The sequence below is a fragment of the Neophocaena asiaeorientalis genome, unplaced genomic scaffold (assembly GCF_003031525.2).
Source record: "Neophocaena asiaeorientalis asiaeorientalis breed wild unplaced genomic scaffold, Neophocaena_asiaeorientalis_V1.1 scaffold1, whole genome shotgun sequence".
NCBI lineage: Eukaryota > Metazoa > Chordata > Mammalia > Artiodactyla > Phocoenidae > Neophocaena > Neophocaena asiaeorientalis.
Genome location: NW_020171981.1, coordinates 434,873 through 452,685, shown reverse-complemented (window position 1 = coordinate 452,685; position 17,813 = coordinate 434,873). Strand labels below are relative to the sequence as shown.

General features: G+C 53.4%; 3 protein-coding genes across 7 annotated transcripts; 2 read left to right on the top strand and 1 right to left on the bottom strand.

Moving 5' to 3' along the window:
• Positions 1 to 633: 633 nt before the first annotated feature.
• On the top strand, positions 634 to 4,719 carry COASY (Coenzyme A synthase). The gene is made up of 10 exons (XM_024745758.1): positions 634 to 734; positions 1,121 to 1,828; positions 2,404 to 2,618; positions 2,864 to 2,995; positions 3,138 to 3,327; positions 3,411 to 3,475; positions 3,665 to 3,749; positions 3,910 to 4,007; positions 4,096 to 4,242; positions 4,344 to 4,719. Exons 2-10 carry the CDS (start codon positions 1,132 to 1,134, stop codon positions 4,401 to 4,403), a joined length of 1,689 nt encoding a protein of 562 aa, XP_024601526.1. The 5' UTR covers positions 634 to 734; positions 1,121 to 1,131; the 3' UTR covers positions 4,404 to 4,719.
• Positions 4,720 to 5,470: 751 nt separating this feature from the next.
• On the top strand, positions 5,471 to 12,335 carry MLX (MAX dimerization protein MLX). 4 transcript variants are annotated; one of them, XR_003003314.1, is made up of 9 exons: positions 5,471 to 5,578; positions 5,982 to 6,018; positions 6,497 to 6,586; positions 6,865 to 6,971; positions 7,233 to 7,332; positions 7,520 to 7,619; positions 7,989 to 8,190; positions 8,345 to 8,485; positions 11,190 to 12,335. XR_003003314.1 is itself a non-coding variant. In XM_024745200.1 (8 exons), exons 1-8 carry the CDS (start codon positions 5,537 to 5,539, stop codon positions 11,244 to 11,246), a joined length of 735 nt encoding a protein of 244 aa, XP_024600968.1. In that variant the 5' UTR covers positions 5,471 to 5,536; the 3' UTR covers positions 11,247 to 12,330. The 4 variants fall into 4 exon arrangements, 3 of the variants coding, with proteins under 3 accessions (XP_024600968.1, XP_024600980.1, XP_024600959.1); XM_024745200.1 differs by lacking the exon at positions 8,345 to 8,485 and having other exon boundaries at positions 11,190 to 12,330; XM_024745191.1 differs by lacking the exon at positions 8,345 to 8,485 and having other exon boundaries at positions 5,522 to 5,740.
• Positions 11,932 to 17,775, bottom strand: PSMC3IP (PSMC3 interacting protein). 2 transcript variants are annotated; one of them, XM_024745224.1, is made up of 8 exons: positions 17,069 to 17,775; positions 16,880 to 16,980; positions 16,601 to 16,690; positions 13,683 to 13,794; positions 13,049 to 13,194; positions 12,875 to 12,928; positions 12,697 to 12,756; positions 11,932 to 12,598 (listed from the first exon to the last, which is right to left on the bottom strand). In XM_024745224.1, the coding sequence occupies exons 1-8, from the start codon at positions 17,100 to 17,102 to the stop codon at positions 12,542 to 12,544; spliced, it is 654 nt and encodes a 217-aa protein (XP_024600992.1). In that variant the 5' UTR covers positions 17,103 to 17,775; the 3' UTR covers positions 11,932 to 12,541. The 2 variants fall into 2 exon arrangements, with proteins under 2 accessions (XP_024600992.1, XP_024600994.1); XM_024745226.1 differs by having other exon boundaries at positions 12,471 to 12,598; positions 17,112 to 17,116.
• Positions 17,776 to 17,813: the final 38 nt, after the last annotated feature.

Here is a 17,813-nt window from a genome sequence, read left to right as displayed (position 1 = left end):
CCCGTCCATAGGGACCATTCTCTGGCGGCTCTACTGAGCTCACACGCAGAGCTCTCCTCCTCCTCCTCTCTCTCCGTAAAAAACTGTCATATCACTGGTTCTGGATGATGTGGAGAGCACGGCACGGGAGCCACGGCACATGGCCTCTGTCCTTACCTCCCCAGATATCCCTGGAACACACAGGGCGTCAATTTTTCCATCTGTGAAATGGGGGCTTGGACAGAATTGTCCTGTGACCTCCAACATGAGGATCCTCAGACTGGGAGGGTGCCAGGAGGGCTCCGGGGACACCGAAACCTAATTCAAGTGCTACCCTACGACCCCCAACCTCCGTCCCCGCGATTTACGCAGGAAAGCCAGGTGTTAGTTCCGCCTTTGCCGCTGTCTCCTGAGGGACCTGGCTGAAGCCAACCTCTCCTCTTAGAGTCTGAAGGGCACCCGTGTGAAACGGGCTTTCAAGTCCGCCTTGACCTACTCGGCCCAGGCCCCGTGAGGTCGGGTTTTGGAAATAAGTTTCCGCGTATCTCCCAAAGCCCCGAGCTCGGCTCCTTATCAATGCAGGTGCCCCACCCCATGAGAAATCTCGCGAGAATCCCTCGCCGAACCAAAGTTGAGATGTTTGGCCTTTCTCAGGTTCCGTAGCTCGGAGTCGCAGCACCGGAACTAATGTTAACTGGTCGCGGCTGGGGAAGCCTTCGCGGTGGTGCAAGCGGAACCAAGGCCCGGAGGTCTCAGTAAGTAGGACCCGAGCCTGAGCGCCTTTAGTACTCTCCTCCGATTCCTTGAAGATCCTGGTGCCGCTCAGCAAGAGCGCCCAGGATTTCTGGATCCCCAGCCTTATGACTCAGGGGCTCCTGCCGAGTTTTCCCCTCCCGGGATTTCGATGCAATTCAGCGAATTCACCGCTCCGTCTGAGAAATGATAAAACTGAGATTTAGAGCACAGCCCCGAGGCGCCGTTTGCGAGGTCCCGTACCCTCCCCCGGGTTCCTCTCGATCCGCGCTGGGAACGCCATCCCTGCTCCAGGTCTCCCTCTCTTGGGTCCGAGTCCTCCTACAGTCTTCGGCCTCAGACACATACCACTCAGTAACCCTCGCCTCGTCTCTCTGACTGTCCGCAGGCCTGGGCAGCATGGCCGTATTCCGGTCGGGCCTCCTGGTGTTGACAACGCCGCTGACCTCCCTGGCCCCTCGCCTGGCCCCCATCCTGACCTCGGCGGCCCGGTTGGTGAATCACACGCTCTATGTACACCTGCAACCGGGCATGTGCCTGGGCGGCCCGGCTCAGCCCCAGTCCAGCCCCGTGCAGGCCACGTTTGAAGTTATCGATTTCATCACGCACCTCTACGCTGGCGCCGACGTCCACAGGCACCTGGACGTTAGAATTCTGCTGACCAATATCCGAACCAAGAGCTTTCTCCCTCCCCTGACCAGCTCAGTCCAGAACCTGGCCCACCCGCCGGAAGTGGTGCTGACCGACTTCCAGACCCTGGATGGAAGCCAGTACAACCCAGCCAAGCAACAGCTCGAACGTTATGCCACCAGTTGTTACAGCTGTTGTCCGCAACTGTCTTCGGTGCTCCTATACCCCGATTATGGGCCTGGAGTTCTGCCCGTGGGGTCCCTGGACGTCCCCTTAGCCTCCACCATCAGCCCAGCCTCCCCCGTGGGCAGGTCTGCCAAGCAGCCAGTGCGTGGCCACCGGCGAGGTGCTGTGGGTGGCACGTTCGACCGCCTGCACAATGCCCACAAGGTGTTGCTCAGCGTCGCATGTCTCCTGGCTCAGGAGCAGCTTGTGGTGGGAGTAGCAGACAAAGACCTGTTGAAGAGTGAGTGAGAGAGACTGAGTTAGGGCAGTCTTACCCTCCCCCCAGGCCAAGATTGAGGAAGGGTGGGGCCGTCCGTTACTTCCCACCACTCCCAAATGTCACAGTGCCTGGCACTCAGTTGGTACTGAGGGAATTTTGTTAAATGAATAAATGCAGCTTTCTAGGTGTGTGGTCTAGTCACCATTCAATCAGGATCCCCCAAATGTGTAGCCAAGGAACCTGCACTTTTAAACAAATTCTCCAGGTGATGAATCCTGAAGTTTGAGTCCCAGGGAATAAATGGATGAGCAAGTTGTAGGTAGCAGTGCCACAGGCAGTCAGAGGAGCCTCTCGGAATTCTCTGGCTCTTGGAATTCTCCATCTGACTCTGGTGCCTCCTGGCACTGCTAGTTCTCTGCACACGCGCCAGCCCTTGCAGCTCTATTGTGCTTGCCTGCTGCCTCCTCATAGCTCCCCCGATCACTGCCCAGCTCCCCTCTGGAGATAGGATGCTTAGGGACGCTCTCCCCTGAACTGGCCCACACTCTTCCTCCCCAGTAAAAAGATCTCACTGTTCTTCTGGGCTCCTTCCCCAGGCAAGTTGCTCCCTGAGCTGCTCCAACCCTACGCAGAACGCGTGGAACATCTGAGTGAGTTCCTGGTGGACATCAAGCCCTCCTTGACTTTTGATATCATCCCCCTGCTGGACCCCTATGGGCCCGCTGGCTCTGACCCCTCTCTGGAGTTCCTGGTGGTCAGCGAGGAGACCTATCGTGGGGGGATGGCCGTCAACCGCTTCCGCCTTGAGAATGTAACCCCTGAGGGAGACTGGCAGAGGGAGTGGATGGGGATGGGGAAGGCCACTGGGGGCTGTTGGAAGTACATGACCCCAGAGGAGGGAAGAGAGGGCTCAAGGTGCTGGGAAGAGGCAAGGAGGAACTTCCCAGCTTGCCCTCCGAGGCAAGCTCTACCTCTGGGTAGGCAGGGGAGGATAAGGCGATAGATTTGTCCTCATCTCAACCCTCCTTCTCTCTCCTCACTCTTCCTTTGCCTCAGGATCTGGAGGAGCTCACCTTGTACCAGATCCAGCTGCTGAAGGACCTAAACCACAAGGAAAACGAAGAGGACAAAGTCAGCTCCTCCAGCTTCCGCCAACAAATGCTGGGAAACCTGCTCCGGCCTCCACATGTAAGCCTAACCCACCTGCCTCCCACCCCTTCCCCTGCGTGGGTGGGCTGGGAATGCTGGAGAGGAGAGACTGAAGGGTTCAGCCTCAAACCTGAGTCTGGGGACCCTAGTAACTGTGGGGTTCCCTCTTATCTTCCCATAGAAGAGGCCAGAGCTCCCCCCAGGTTTCTACGTGATTGGGCTGACGGGCATCAGTGGCTCTGGGAAGAGCTCAGTAGCTCAGCGGCTGAAGGGCCTGGGGGCATATGTTATCGACAGTGACCACCTGGGCCACCGGGCCTATGCCCCGGGTGGTCCTGCCTACCAGCCTGTTGTGAAAGCCTTTGGAACAGGTAATAACTGGGGAGGGCTGGAGGTGGCCTGAAGTGAGGAGATGGCTGGCCTCCTTGCCCAATCCTCTGTCTCTGTCATCCAGATATTCTCCATAAAGATGGCATTATCAACAGGAAGGTCCTAGGCAGCCGGGTGTTTGGGAACAAGGTAAACACACCTCTCCGAGGGCTCTGCAGCTGCTACTAGACCCAGAGGTTGGGACCCAGTGGACCTCTCTGGTCTGGCCCAGAATGCCAGTTTCCACTCAACTGTTCCCAACTGCCTCCCCCCTCGGGCTGGCTCCATCTCATCCGGGGGAGGGTAAACTCTGCCCACCCCTTCCATTCCCTTTCTCAGAAGCAGCTGAAGATGCTCACGGACATTATGTGGCCAGTTATCGCAAAGCTGGCCAGAGAGGAAATGGAGCAGGCTATGGCTGAGGGTGAGTGAGCAGCCCAAGGGAACAGCTAAGCAGAATCTCCCTCGGGAGCTTTCCCACCCTAAATCAGACCATCCGCTTTCCCTGGGACTGTGTTTCCTTGGCTCTCTGACTGGTAGCAAGTGGCAAGGTGCTGCTGGCAGTGACTGGGGTCTCCCCACAGGAAAGCATGTGTGCGTGATTGATGCCGCCATGCTGCTTGAAGCAGGCTGGCAGAACATGGTCCATGAGGTGTGGACCGTTGTCATCCCTGAGACTGAGGTATCTGGATCCCACCCCCCACTCTATCCCCATTGTAGCCCACATCCTGCTCTGAACCAGTGGGCTGATGAATGCCTTGTCTGCCCAGGCTGTACGACGCATTGTGGAGAGGGACGGCCTGAGTGAGGCTGCGGCCCAAAGCCGGCTGCAGAGCCAGATGAGCGGGCAGCAGCTTGTGGACCAGAGCCACGTGGTGCTGAGCACCTTTTGGGAGCCACACGTCACCCAGCACCAGGTTGGTGCCCAGGGAAAGGCTGGCTTGTGGGGAGGGAGTCTCCAGTGGATGCGTGTAGGACCCTGTCCTCTTTTCTTCCCAACATTCTGGCCTGTCCGAAGGTGGAGAAAGCCTGGGCCCTCCTGCAGAAGCGCATCTCCGAGGCACCATCAGGCCCATGACTGACAATGAGTTCTCTGTGGGGCCAAACTGACCCCTGGAGCTGACAAGAGATCCAGTGATGATGGCGAATTGGGGCCTTGAAGCTCACCCTAGCTGGGGCCTAGGGGGCTCTGTGCTAAGCTGGGCCTGCTGGACACAGGAAGCCTACCCAGCTTGCCAGTGTTTGGCCAACACTGAGAATGTAGCTCTTGGGGGAGCAGGCCCCCTAGCGTTGTCCCATCCTCGCTTTTGCCCACAGGTTTGTGGCACCCATGGTGGGCTGGAGCCAGGGCAAACACTGAAACTTGTTACAGAATTAAAGGTGAATGTTGCTAGGTGCTGCCTGTGTGGTGCTTACTTCCTGCTCCAATGCCTTTGGGTATCTTTGCGACACTTAAGCCACAAGTGCAGGGCCCAGGCCCGAGCTGTAAGCCAGGAATGCAGTGGTTAAGAGCATGGCTTTTGAAGCTAGCCGGACTGAGGCCAGTCTTGGCCCTATCACTGACTAGCTGTGTGCTTTTGGATACGTTCTGGACTTTGTAGGTACCTCAGTTTGCTTAGCTTACAAAGTAGCATGACTTGGCTAACAGGCTCTTTGAAAGCGTCAGTTCCACAACTATCCTGCCAGACTTGGGCTGGGCGTTGCAGGAGCATCCTACAACAAGCCACGCGGGGCCTCTGGCCTCACAGAGGTTGCACCCCGGAGGGGTCGGACGAGGTGGCCAAGACTGCAGGTCCGGGAAACTCGTCCCGGTCCTCGGGAGCTGGCTGGCCTCGGCAGTGCGCGTGCCCGCAACTCTCTGCGACACCGCGTACCAGCCTTTTGCGGGGAGCCCGTTTCACCGAATGTGCTTCATGTCGCGGCGGCTGGGACGCCTGCCCTGAGGAAGGGCAGGGACGGGCGGGTAGGTCGGCCCCAAGACCGCCGGTATCAGCCCCGACACCAAGCCGGACTCCAGGACTCCACCGGCCGCAGCGGGTGGGGGTGGTGGGCGTCGTGGGCGTCTTCCGGGTCGCGCATGCGCAGCCTCCCCGCCCCGCCCCCCGCCTCTGGGCCGCGGGTTGGTGGGTTTGGGTCACGTGGGCGCGCATCGCCGCTTCCTCGCCGCAGGGGGCCAGCCCGCGGGCAGGTTTCCGGTTCGGTGGGTCGGAGATGACGGAGCCGGGCCCCTCTCCGGAGGACCCCTGGGTCAAGGCAAGCCCCGTGGGCGCGCACGCCGGCGAGGGGAGGGCGGGTCGGGCTCGTGCACGTAGGGGGTCCGGAAGACGAGGGGATTCCCTGAAGTCCCCAGAGCTACTCCCGCTCTCCGGGCCCCGGGGCTGCAGAGAAGACAGCTCTCACCCCGCGTGTGCCAAGGTGGGAAGACAACTGAGGCGTGTGCGCGCGGGTGTGAGGGGACGGGGTTGGAGGGCTGGGGGTGTGGAGTGGGCGGACGGGGTCCTGCCGAGGGGTGGCGCTCCCGCGGCCTAGCCACTCTTGGCTCTGGGGGAATCCTGCGGCTGCCCGCGCACCCCAGGGGTGGGTGTGTGTGTGTGTGTTTGTACACGCGCGCAGGGGCGGAGGTCTGAACGGGCTTCTCCCTTGCTCGGTGCCGCAGGTCGAGTATGCGTACAGCGACAACAGCCTGGACCCCGGTGAGTGCCTCCCCCACCGTCTGCAGCTCTGGAGGGACACTCCCATTTCAGCCCTATAGATTTAAGTGGCCTTGCTAGCCACACCTGAGCACAGTCCACTGCCCTTGAGCTGAGCGGGCCTGAGCAGCGAGGGAGGAGGAGCTGGAGGACAGGGGCAGGAAGCATCCGAGGGTGACACCTAGTTCCCTATGTCCTGGAGCAGGGACGTGATGGAAGTAGTGACAGCTGGTCACTCACCATCATCACGCCCAGATGCCACTTTGTGAGCCAGGAGGTATCACTGCAGGCCTGTGGAGCAGAGTAGACACTAGAGACAGGAGCACTACGAAATGGCACGACAGGAAGTGGGTGGCCCAGTATGGCTGGCTTTTGGGTTGAAGGGGAGAGGTCAGTATTTAAGGCCCAGGAAGCCATTATGCTCCTAGCAGGGCCCCTCCCTCTATCCTACCCCTTAGTGATTGGGGCCTCTCTTTTCCAGGGCTTTTTGTAGAAAGCACCCGCAAGGGGAGTGTAGTGTCCAGAGCTAATAGCATCGGTTCCACCAGTGCCTCTTCTGTCCCCAACACAGGTAGGCAGCAACGTCCCCCCCACTCGGGGGAACCAGATATGCCTTCATTTTAGTATCTTTCCTAGACAGGGCAGCTCCAGCCATCCACGTGGAGGTGCTGGAACCGTAGTGCTAGAAGCAGGGTATTGCCATCTCTCACCTCATCTGGGATATTAGGTTCTTGTATCTATCTGCCATCTCTGGGTACCAGGTTCTTCTTCCCAGCTGGGGAAAAGTGGGCTAGATGGGCCCCACTGGGCCCCAGAATGACCTCTTCCTGCCCCCAACTCTGAGCGTAGATGACGAGGACAGCGATTACCACCAGGAATCCTACAAGGAGTCTTACAAGGACCGGCGGCGGCGAGCACACACTCAGGCTGAGCAGAAGAGGAGGGATGCCATCAAGGTGATTGGGGATGCCTGCACCTCAGCCAGCGCAGGAGGGCGCTGCACACTTCAGATCCACTCTGCCTTGACCCCGTCAGGCAGTCCCAAGCAGGCTTGGGGGCAGTCCCAAGCTAGTCTAGGCCCTGGACATGAACTTCTCCCTCCTTCCCACTCCCTTTGAGTGAGTGAGCATGGTACCTGATATCATGGAAGAAAAACTTTGTGCCCATTTGCCTTAACCCCTTAGTTAAGGAACCCATGTCCCCTGCTGTCTCCACAGAGAGGCTATGATGACCTGCAGACCATCGTTCCCACCTGTCAGCAGCAAGACTTCTCCATTGGCTCCCAAAAGCTCAGCAAGGCCATCGTTCTGCAGAAGAGTATGGCCAGGAGAGCACTGGAGGGCTTGGAGCCAAGGGGGCTGTGAAGGCTAGCGCCTCAGAGCCGCTTTTGGCCTGGCCCTGGTGGGGTGGTTGTAACAGGAGAGGTGGGGTCTGGGGGAAGGGGAGACACAATCAGCCTGGTCCTTCTGGTTGTGCCCACCCCCTCTTCCCTCCCCCACTCCAGCCATTGACTACATCCAGTTTTTGCACAAGGAGAAGAAAAAGCAGGAGGAGGAGGTATCCACGCTACGCAAGGACGTCATGGCCCTAAAGATCATGAAAGTGTAAGGGGGGTGCTGGGCTGGGGGAGCCAGGGCTTCTGGTTCTGAGGGGACTCTGAGGCCCCTTCAGTTCACGCCCTTCCCTTTGTTCAAAGGCCACATCAGATAATATTCTCACTCTCTCATGTGGTAGGCAGGACTCTATCCCAACTGTAGCAGATACTCTGGAAACGCCTGTGGGATTAATGAAGGGAAGGCTGGAGAGGGTGGGTCACCACTTCTGACCTGGAAGCAGTACCTAGCTGATGTTGAATACCTCCCCAAGGCTCTCTGGGAGTCTCCTTCCCAGGGGAGTACGTAGGGCAGCGCTGTTCTTCCTCCTGGGCCGGTGGAGCTGCTGCAGCCCCTTAGCCCCGGCCTGTTCGCTCTCAGGAACTACGAGCAGATTGTGAAGGCACACCAGGACAACCCCCACGAGGGGGAGGACCAGGTCTCCGACCAGGTGAAGTTCAACGTGTTTCAAGGCATCATGGACTCCCTCTTCCAGTCCTTCAATGCCTCTATCTCCGTGGCCAGCTTCCAGGAGCTGTCGGCCTGTGTCTTCAGCTGGATCGAGGAGCACTGTAAACCTCAGGTATGGGGCAGCAGTGGACACGGGGTTGGGGGTCTTCCCTCAGGCACGGGGGCCCCAGCCGTTGTTTGTTCAGAGAGACAGGGTAGCAGGTTGTAGGTTTCTGGAGGATATTTCTACAACTTTCAGTATTCCTGTTTCCCCCTTTGCTTTCTAGCCCAGTTTTGCCTGTTAAGGTTTCATTTGGCAAGAAGGATTGGAGCACTCCCTAATGCAAGGCCTAGCTCTTGGCCTTTGTTTCACCCACATAGCGGCAAGTAATGGCAGCCTCAGGCATTCCTCCTCAGCCGCCCAGCAAGTAAGCCCCGATCACTCGCAGCAGACTTACTTGGGGTTTTTGGAAAGATTCCTGGCCCCCACCCCCAGGCCCACTGAAGTAGCTTTCCATGGGGTTTCTAATTATCATTTGTAATGGAGAGTGTGTTAATGGTTGCACTGAGTCTTCCATTTTTGAGGCCTGGTTGCTTTTTCTGAGGCTTGACTTGTATCTGAGATTCTCACATTTTTGTTTCCCAACATTTTTTTAAATGTAATTTTTAAAAGTTACACTCCATTTACACTTATTACAAAAAACATTGGCTGCATTCCCCATGTTGTACAATACCTTCTTGCAGCCTTACACCCAGTAGTTTGTACCTCCCACTCCCCCACCCCGATATTGCCCTCAGCCCCGCCCCCCACCGGTAACCACTAGTTTGTTCTCTGTATCTGTGAATCTGCTGCTTTTTTGTTATATTCACTAGTTTGTTGTATTTAGTTAGATTCCACGTATAAGTAATGTTATACGCTTATATGTGGAATCTCTCTGACTTATTTCACTTAGCATAATGCTCTCCAAGTCCATCCATGTTGCTGCAGATGGCAAAATTTCATTTTTCTTTCTGGCTGAGGAGTATTCCATTGTGTGTGTGTGTGTGTGTGTGTGTGTGTGTATACCACATCTTCTTTATCCATTCATCTCGGTTTTTTGCAGGGTTTTTTTTGGTACTTTTAAAACTTTTATTAAAGTACAGTTGATTTACAGTGTTGTGTTAATTTCTGCTGTACAGGAAAGTGACTCAGTTATACATACATATATTCTTTTCCATTATGGTTTGTCACAAGATATTGAATATAGTTCCCTGTGCTCTGCAGTGGGACCTTGCTGTTTATGCATCCATCCTATATACAGAAGTTTGCCTCTGCTAATCCCAAACTCCCACTCCTTCCCTTCCCTACCTCCCCCACCCCCGCAGCCTCAAGGCTGTTCTCTGTGTCTGTGAGTCTGTTTCTGTTTCGTAGAGATGTTGATTTGTGTCAACTTAGATTCCACATATAAGTGATATCATGTGGTATTTGTTTTTCTCTTTCTGATCTACTTTGCTTAGTATGATAATCTCTAGGTCCATCCATGTTGCTTTAAATGGCATTATTTCATTCTTTTAAGGCTGAGTAATATTACATTGTATATATATACACCATATTTTCTTCATCCATTCACCTGTTGATGGATGCTCAGGTTGCTTCCGTATATTGGCAGTTGTAAATAATGCTGCTGGAACATTGGGTTGCGTATATCTTTTTGAATTAGTGTTTCTATTTTTTTTTGGATATATACCCGGGAGTGGAATTGCTGGATCATATGGTAGCTCTATTTTTAGTTTTTTGAGAAACCCCCATACTGTTTTCCACAGTGGCTGCACCAGTTTACATTCCCAGCAACAGGGTGCAAGGGTCCCCTTTCCTCCACATTTGTTATTTGTGTTCTTTTTGATGATCACCATTCTCACAGACGTGAGGTGATGTCTCATTGTGGTTTTTTGTTTTTCTGGCTGCGCTGGGTCCATTGCGGCATGCGGGTTCTTCTTCATTGCAGTGCATGGGCTCAAGCTCACGGGCTCAGCAGTTGTGGCGCTTGGGCTTAGTTGCCCTGTGGCATGTGGGATCTTAGTTCCTTGACCAGATCTTGACCGCGTCCTCTGCATTGGAAGGCGGATTCTTAACCACTGTGCCACCAGGGAAGCCCACCATACTGTTTTGATTACTGTAGCTTTGTAGTATGGTCTGAAGCCAGGGAGAATACCTCCAGCTCTGTTCTTTCTCAAGATTATTTTGCCTATTCGGGTTCTTTTGTCTTTCCATACAAATTTTAAAATTATTTGTTCTAGTTCTGTGAAAAATGCCATTGGTATTTTGACAGGGACTGCAATGAATCTGTAGATTGCCTTGGGTAGTATGGTCATTGTCACAATATTGATTCTTCCAGTCAAAGAACATGGTATATCTTTCTGTCTGTTTGTGTCATCTTCAATTTCTTTCCGTCAGAGTACAAGTCTTTTATCTCCTTAGGTAGGTTTATTTTATTCTTTTTAATGTGATGGTAAATGGGATTGTTTTCTTAATTTTTCTTTGATACTTAAATGCAAGAGATTTCTGTACATTAATTTTATACCCTGCAACTTTACCAAATGCGTTGCTGAGCTCTAGTAGTTTTCTGCTGGCATCTTTAAGATTTTCCATGTTTAGTATTGTGTCATCTGCTAACAGTGATATTTTACTTCTTCCTTTCCAATTTGGATTCCTTTTATTTCTTCTCTGATTGCCATGGCTAGGGCTTCCAAAACTATGTTGAATAAAAGTGGTGAAAGTGGGCATCCTTGTCTTGTTTCTGATCTTAGAGGAAATGTTTTCAGCTGAAAGCATGTCCCAGCATTTTTATTGTGAAACACTAAACATACTGCAGCAGTGAGAGAATTTTATAATGAACACTCATATATCCCCCCCTCCCCGCCAGAGTTTACCATTAACCTTTTTTGTATTTGCTTGATCACATAGTAATGCATCTCTCCATCCCTGACTGACTCCATCCTGTTTTGGGGGCGTCTGCAAATTGTAGACATCAGTGCTTCCCAGGTTCTTTGTTTTAACTGCACTCTGAAGAGCACACGTGGCTCAGGCAGGCGTCGCTGAGCAGCTCTGTGCCCTCCGTGAGCATGATCTCTCTCTTCTCTGCTGCCCCTCAGACCCTGCGGGAGATTGTGACTGGTGTCCTACATCAGTTGAAGAACCAGCTTTACTGACCAGCTCTTGGAACCTGCAGAACAGCCAACAAGAGGCCTTGAGTCTCCTACTTGGCCGTGGAGCCACTGGGCTTCTGAGATTGGACTGTGACACTGTACACCAGTCAGCTGCTTTCTCCCCAGTGTTTGGCTCCCCAGCTCCCCCCTCCCCCTCAGCCCCATCTTCAGTGGGGCTGGGGAGGGGGGAAGGTTATTATGAAAGCTTTGATTAATTTATTATACTGACCATAGATCTCAGACCTACCTAGTCTTTCCCCCTCCCCATAGGAGTCCTCGGGATGGGGTCTGCTCTGGGAACCCTAGAAAGCTCCTGGCCTCTCCCTTTGTCTAGGCCTCAGGTTTCTGCTCCCATTTGGTAACTACCGTTTGCCTGTTCTGGTCTCTCTGGCAACCTTTAGCCTAAGTCTGGCCACTGTGGCAGTCGTTGGATGGGAAGAAAGGAGGAAGGGAAAATACTCTCACAGCCATGAAGGGTGAAAGGTGGCCTCATGCCTAGGCTAGGGCTGCCTGGTCAGCCCAAGGTGAGGCCAGAGCTTTCTCTGGCCAGCTCAGGGCAGGGCTGCCAGGTTCCTGCCCTTGCCCCCTACTCTGGGTGGTGGAGGGAAGCAACCTCCTCACCCACTCCTGCCCTCTGTGTCCCCACAGGCAGTAGCACTGCACGGCAAAGTCAAATGTGACACAACACTACATATTACATTTTTTTAATTTTTCTAAACACCAACAATGCAATTTTGCTAAAGTTACAATTTTGGAAAACTGGTCTCAAGATCACTCCCAGGCTTTCTGTCAAGTGTATCTGGGTCTCCAGCATCTCAGTGCTGCCTGCATTTCCCCCAGGACTTAGGGCGGGGTGAAGGTGGGTAGAGAAGATTTTCTAAAGGTCTCCTGGAGTGTAGAGCCCAGGAGAGTCCTGGGTGAGGCCCTGGGCTCCTTAAATGCTGTGCATAGTAGCCTCTCCCTGCCCTTGTCCCCCAAGCTCTCTTTTGCCTTCCTCAGGTTTGATATTTGGGAGGTTTGATTATCCAGAGGAAATTAAATATTTTTATATCAAATTATATTACAATAAATATTGCCAAATGCTTTTCCTTTTGCATTGTTCCCCATCTAACTGTTAAGTTCAGGCAGTCGAAACGTGGATGACGAAATGTGTGAAACCATCCTCTCTGGGCCACCAGTGCTCCACCCAGTACTTTGGTGTGTGCCCAAAAGCGGACAGCAGCAGGAACAACAAAAAAGCTGACCTAAACAAGGCAGCCAGTCCAGGACGTCTGTGTTCCCAGGCCTGCCGGAGGGCCTCAGGGATCTGGGAGCTTGAGGTTGTAATCTTCATCTGTCTCTATCCCAACTTCCTCCTGCGGGGGGGGGTGGGGGGGGGGGGCAGCAAGACAAGGGAATGAGACCGCCCTGGACGCAGGCCCCAGGGGAGCAAGGAAGGGAGAACACCACTTACAAAAAACTGCTTCTTGCTCTTGGGGTATCCTTCAAGGATTGCATCAGACAGCTCTGTTGCCTGACAAGAAACAAAACCGCCCCCTTTCAGATGGGCAGTACTTGGCTTGCCTGACGGTCCATGATACCCCCGGCGGCTGCCGCTGTCCAGGGCCTGCCTAGGGTTCCCCCGCACTTACCATCCTCTTGCGCTTCCTCCACTCCTTGCAGTACCTCTGCCTCTCTCTGTACACCTAGACAGGGAAACAGGTTCCTCTGACCCCCTCAGCCCCACAGCAGCCGCTGGGGTCGACACTCCTCACTTTGAACCTGCACAGGCAGCCCTCCCTGCTCCCCACCCCCTCCCCACCCACCTGCTCTTTCTCTTCTGGAGTCACGTGGTTGGTGGCCGCTTTGATGTTCTTCAGTCTCTGTGTGTAGCCAGCACATTCCTTCTTTAACTCCTGGATCTCTTTCTGCATCTCCGGTGTGGTCAGGGCACTAGCTAACTCCTTCAGCTCTAAAACCACATCCCACGGAGAGGTCACTGGCTACCCTGAGGTAGGAGACCAGGCCTCCACCTCGCTCTGGGCTCTATACACAGGGTCCAGAATGGGTCCCATATTCTGGAAATCCTCAAGAGAGATTAAGGCTTACAGAATTATCGGTTTATTCTAGTTTTCTTTCCTTCCCCATCTACAAATAGTTGAGGGGAGTGAGTCCGAGTAGACTGTTAGCTGTAGTCAGTTAAAGCAGCAGAGTAAAGGGAAGTGTGGGAACCATATACTGGTACTCACAGCAGGGAAGGCAAATGCCTGTCCTGCCCACTTATCTTCAAAAGCCATTAGTTATTAGACACTGATTTTAAGGTAATGCCTATGACAGCCCAGCAAAGGGATCTTTGCTGCAAGAAGACAACACTGCAGTCAACAAACCTTTCACTTGGTAATTCCTGACCTCGGACTGACCCTGACACTAGCGGTACCTTCTGGGGTTGCACAGTCCTACCCGCCTCCATGTGGCGGCAGCCCTGCTGCAGTGCCTGCACCTTGGCGGTGAGGGCCACGATTCGGGCATCCAGGACGTGGAGGTCAGCATCACTGACCGTGTCAAATTGTTCCTGCCAGAGACAAAAGGATAAATAGAAGCAGGCTGATGGGAGAAGCAAGAAGGGAACCCACGTTTGGGAAGGCCACGTTCATACACACTCGCAAATCTGGGCCTGGGAAGACAGTGAGAGGGTACTTTCGAGCAGTCACTCGGTCAGTACCAGTCCACTCAAAAAGCTGTAAAAGAACAAGTTGAAACCTGATAATCGTCCTCAAGGGGTTTTGAGGTGCAGGATACTGAATAACAGGACAGAAATATCTTTCAGGTTACCGGCAAAACCACTCACTGGGCTGAAGGAGTAAAGGAACATTCTTCTCAAGGTGATGATACCTAATTATGGGTTTCCACAATAGGAAGAATCTGGACAGGTGAAGAGGCATGGTGGGAGGTATTTAGATAAAGGATACCAGTGAAGTCTGAGGAACCTCTCCCATGAGACCAGCAGCTAGAAAAAGCCTGTGCTGGGGCTCAGTGGGGTCTTGTCAGTGGTGATGGGAAGCAGAATGGAAAGGATGGGAATACCAGCCCAGGCAGTTTGGACTCTACATTCAGGTGAGGTAAACCATTAGGGCAGGAGGCAGCAAACTACAGCCTGCAGGCCAAATCCTGCCAGATGCATGTTTTTGAAAAAAACTTATGGAAACGTAGCCACATCCACTTGCTTACGTATTGTCCATGGCTGGTTTTGCTCTACGGTGGCAGACTTGAGTACTAGTGACAGTTGTGTAACTGGGACAAGAGACCATCTAACCTGCAAAGCATAAAAATATTAACTGGCCCTTTACAGAAAAAAAAAAAAAATCTGCCAACAACTTTAAGGGATCTTCAATAGAGCAGTAATATAATGAAACCTATTTTAGGATAATTAGCCTTGATGGTGGCTATTAAATCCTGTGGGGTTACTGAGTAAAGGAAGATGAGAAATGGGGTCTGCCCCAGAACAGCTTCAGTTTTGTGAGGGAGACAAGTGAAAAGACAATTACAATAGAGTGTGCCTCAAAAGAGGTAGGTGCCCGAAGAAGGCAGTTAGCTCACAGCATTCAGGGAAGGTTTCTGGAGGTGATGCCTGCGTGAAATCCTAAGGGATAAGTAAGAGTTAGCCGGGCAAAGGGAAAGAAGGGACTCAAAAACTCTGAGCAGAGGAAGGACAATGAGCAAAGGCCACAGGAGTAAAACGCATCTAAATGGTCTAGTATTGATGAATGGAGAAATAACAGGGACAGGAGAGGCTAGAGGCAGGCTGGGGCCAGGTCTCCAAGTGCCTTTTATCTGTTCTAGGGAGCACTAGAGTTTTCAGTAGGGAAACGGCATGACTAGATTTGTACGTACATAGATTATTCTGGCTGTAATGTTTCAGATATGTTTAAGGAGGCCAGGAGTTAGGAGGATATTGCAGTAGATGAGGAGCACCTAAACTAGAGCAGTGGTGGCAGCTGGAAAAGGAGAGGATGGATTCAAGAAGAGGAAAACAACTGGACTTGATGGCTGACTGGGCATGTGAAATAAGGGAAGTTAAGAATGATTCCCCGGGACTTCCCTGGTGGCGCAGTGGTTAAGAATCTGCCTAACAATGCAGGGGACACAGGTTTGATCCCTGGTCCAGGAAGATCCCACGTGCCACAACTACTGAGCCTACGTGCTGCAACTACTTAAGTCCACGCACCTAGAGCCTGTGCTCCGCAACAAGAGAAGCCACCGCAATGAGAAGCCCACACACCGAAACGAAGAGTAGTCCCCACTCGCCGCAACTAGAGAAAGTCCGCACGCAGCAACGAAGACTCAATGCAGAAATAAGTAAACGAACGAATGAATGACTCCAGGAACATCCCTGGTGGTCCAGTGGTTAAGAATCCGCCTTCCCATGGACATATATACACTACCAAACGTAAGGTAGATAGCTAGTGGGAAGCAGCCGCATAGCACAGGGAGATCAGCTCGGTGCTTTGTGACCGCCTGGAGGGGTGGGATAGGGAGGGTGGGAGGGAGGGAGGGAGACGCAAGAGGGAAGAGATATGGGAACATATGTATATGTATAACTGATTCACTTTGTTATAAGGCAGAAACTAACACACCATTGTAAAGCAATTATACCCCAATAAAGTTGTTAAAAAAAAAAAGATTAATAAAATATACTCATTTTCTTCAGAATCCGCCTTCCAATGCAGGGGACGGGGGTTCGATCCCTGGTCAGGGAACTAAGATCCCACGTGCGGGTGGGCGGGGGTCAATTAAGCCCCCCACCGCAACTAAGACCCAATGCAGCCAAAATAAACAAATAATAATAATAATAAAAAAGAATGACGGCCCGGTCTCTGGCCTGGGTGAAGAGTGATTCCATTAAGGGAGAAGAATACAAGAGGAGCCAGTTTCGGGGAGAGATGAGGCATTCCACTTTGGCAATATTGATTCTGAATGGACTGAGAAGCATCCAGGTGAGGGGGGTCTGGGCTGGAGATACAAAGTTAATGTCACATGTGTTTACGGAAGGGGGTGGAGACAGAAGGAAAATAATTTGGAAGACGGTGGTTCTCATCTAGATGATTGGGAATAAGAACTTCCAAGGATAAATGGACCTCGATAGCAACAACTCAGGATCTTCTGTCCTCTATCATATTTCAAGTCTGGAAATCTCGTGAAGTTTGGACGACAGCAAAGGGGGTCCACACTTTGACTTAAAGGCTGGCTGGGACCCTTTTATTGGCCTAAGACCGGTGAATTTCACAGGCTGCTTCAATTCTCCCAAAGAGTTCATACCAGGGGCTGATTCACCTAACGCCGGACTCTCACACACGTGCGAATCTGCACGTTTCCCTCACCTGGTCAGCAAAGTATATTTTCTGCTTGCCGTACATCTTCTCTTTGATCTTGCCTTGTTGGGCCAGCTGGTCCAGCGCCTTCACCACCGCCTGGCAGAGGGGAGGGGGCGGAGAAGTCGGGGGAGTGACTTCGGGCCGGGCTGGAGAATGTCACCAATGAGGCGGGAAGCGCCCGAAGAGCCTTAGGAAGCCCAAGGCTAGAATGGCAGCCTCGGGAGGGGAGGAATCCAGGCTGATTCAAGGGGTCCCAGGGGAGGAATCCCAGGAGAGGGTCCTCACCGCCTTGCCCAGTCCGTGTTCCCGCTGCAGGTTCCCGAACACGTCCTGGGCGCTGTAGGGCCGGTTCTGCTCCTGTAGGTACCTCAGCAGGATCCCGGAGGCTACGGAGAGAGACGAGGCGGGGAGGGGTTCCCTCAACCGACCCCTGCCCACCCTTCTCCCCGGTCTCCCGGCCCCCACGGCCGTTACCTCCCGCCACGGCTTCCGCCCGGCCTTTACTCATGTCCTTTACCGCCACAAAACTCCGAAAGCCGGAAGTTGCAGTTGCTCGGGGCAACAGCTCCTTCCGGCGATGAGCCGGGCAGGCCTCAAGTGGTGATTGGCGGAGGGAAGCCTTCGCGAGGGGCGGAGCAGCCCTTCACGGACACAGTGGTTCAGCTCGGCCGGGAACTCGGGCGCCTACGTCTCGCCGGCCGGGGAGGCGGGGCGCGCGCTTCGAACCTCTCACTTACTCCTCTCGGAACCAGGGCTGTAGGGAATCACGCGCTGATGTTTCGAGACCCAGTTCTAGCGGCCGCTGAGCGCTCGTGACCTTGAATTGGGCTGAGTATTCGAACGGAAAGAAACCTCAGCATCACCTCCCGCTGGGCAAGCGACTTGCTCAAGGTCACAGGGCTAGTTACCTACGGACGTGTCCCCTCCCACGGCCCAAACCTTTCAGTCGGTTTTTCTCATTTTTTGTAAAACGGCAACAAGAGGTGTTTGCAGGAGGGGAGTTATGAAGACAATAGAAGGGGTAAGCGCCCTGGAAAGAATAACGCTGCCTTAATTTGCCCGTTACCGAGCTTCGCACACAGGGGGCGCTCAGCACATGCTGTGGTTGAAGGTAGGGTTGGGAGGGGGCTGCTCTTAAGCCACAATGCTTGTAAGAAGTTTCCTCTTGGCCGAGACAATCTTATGGCAACACCTGGCAGGTGCTTTCCACTCCTGCCCA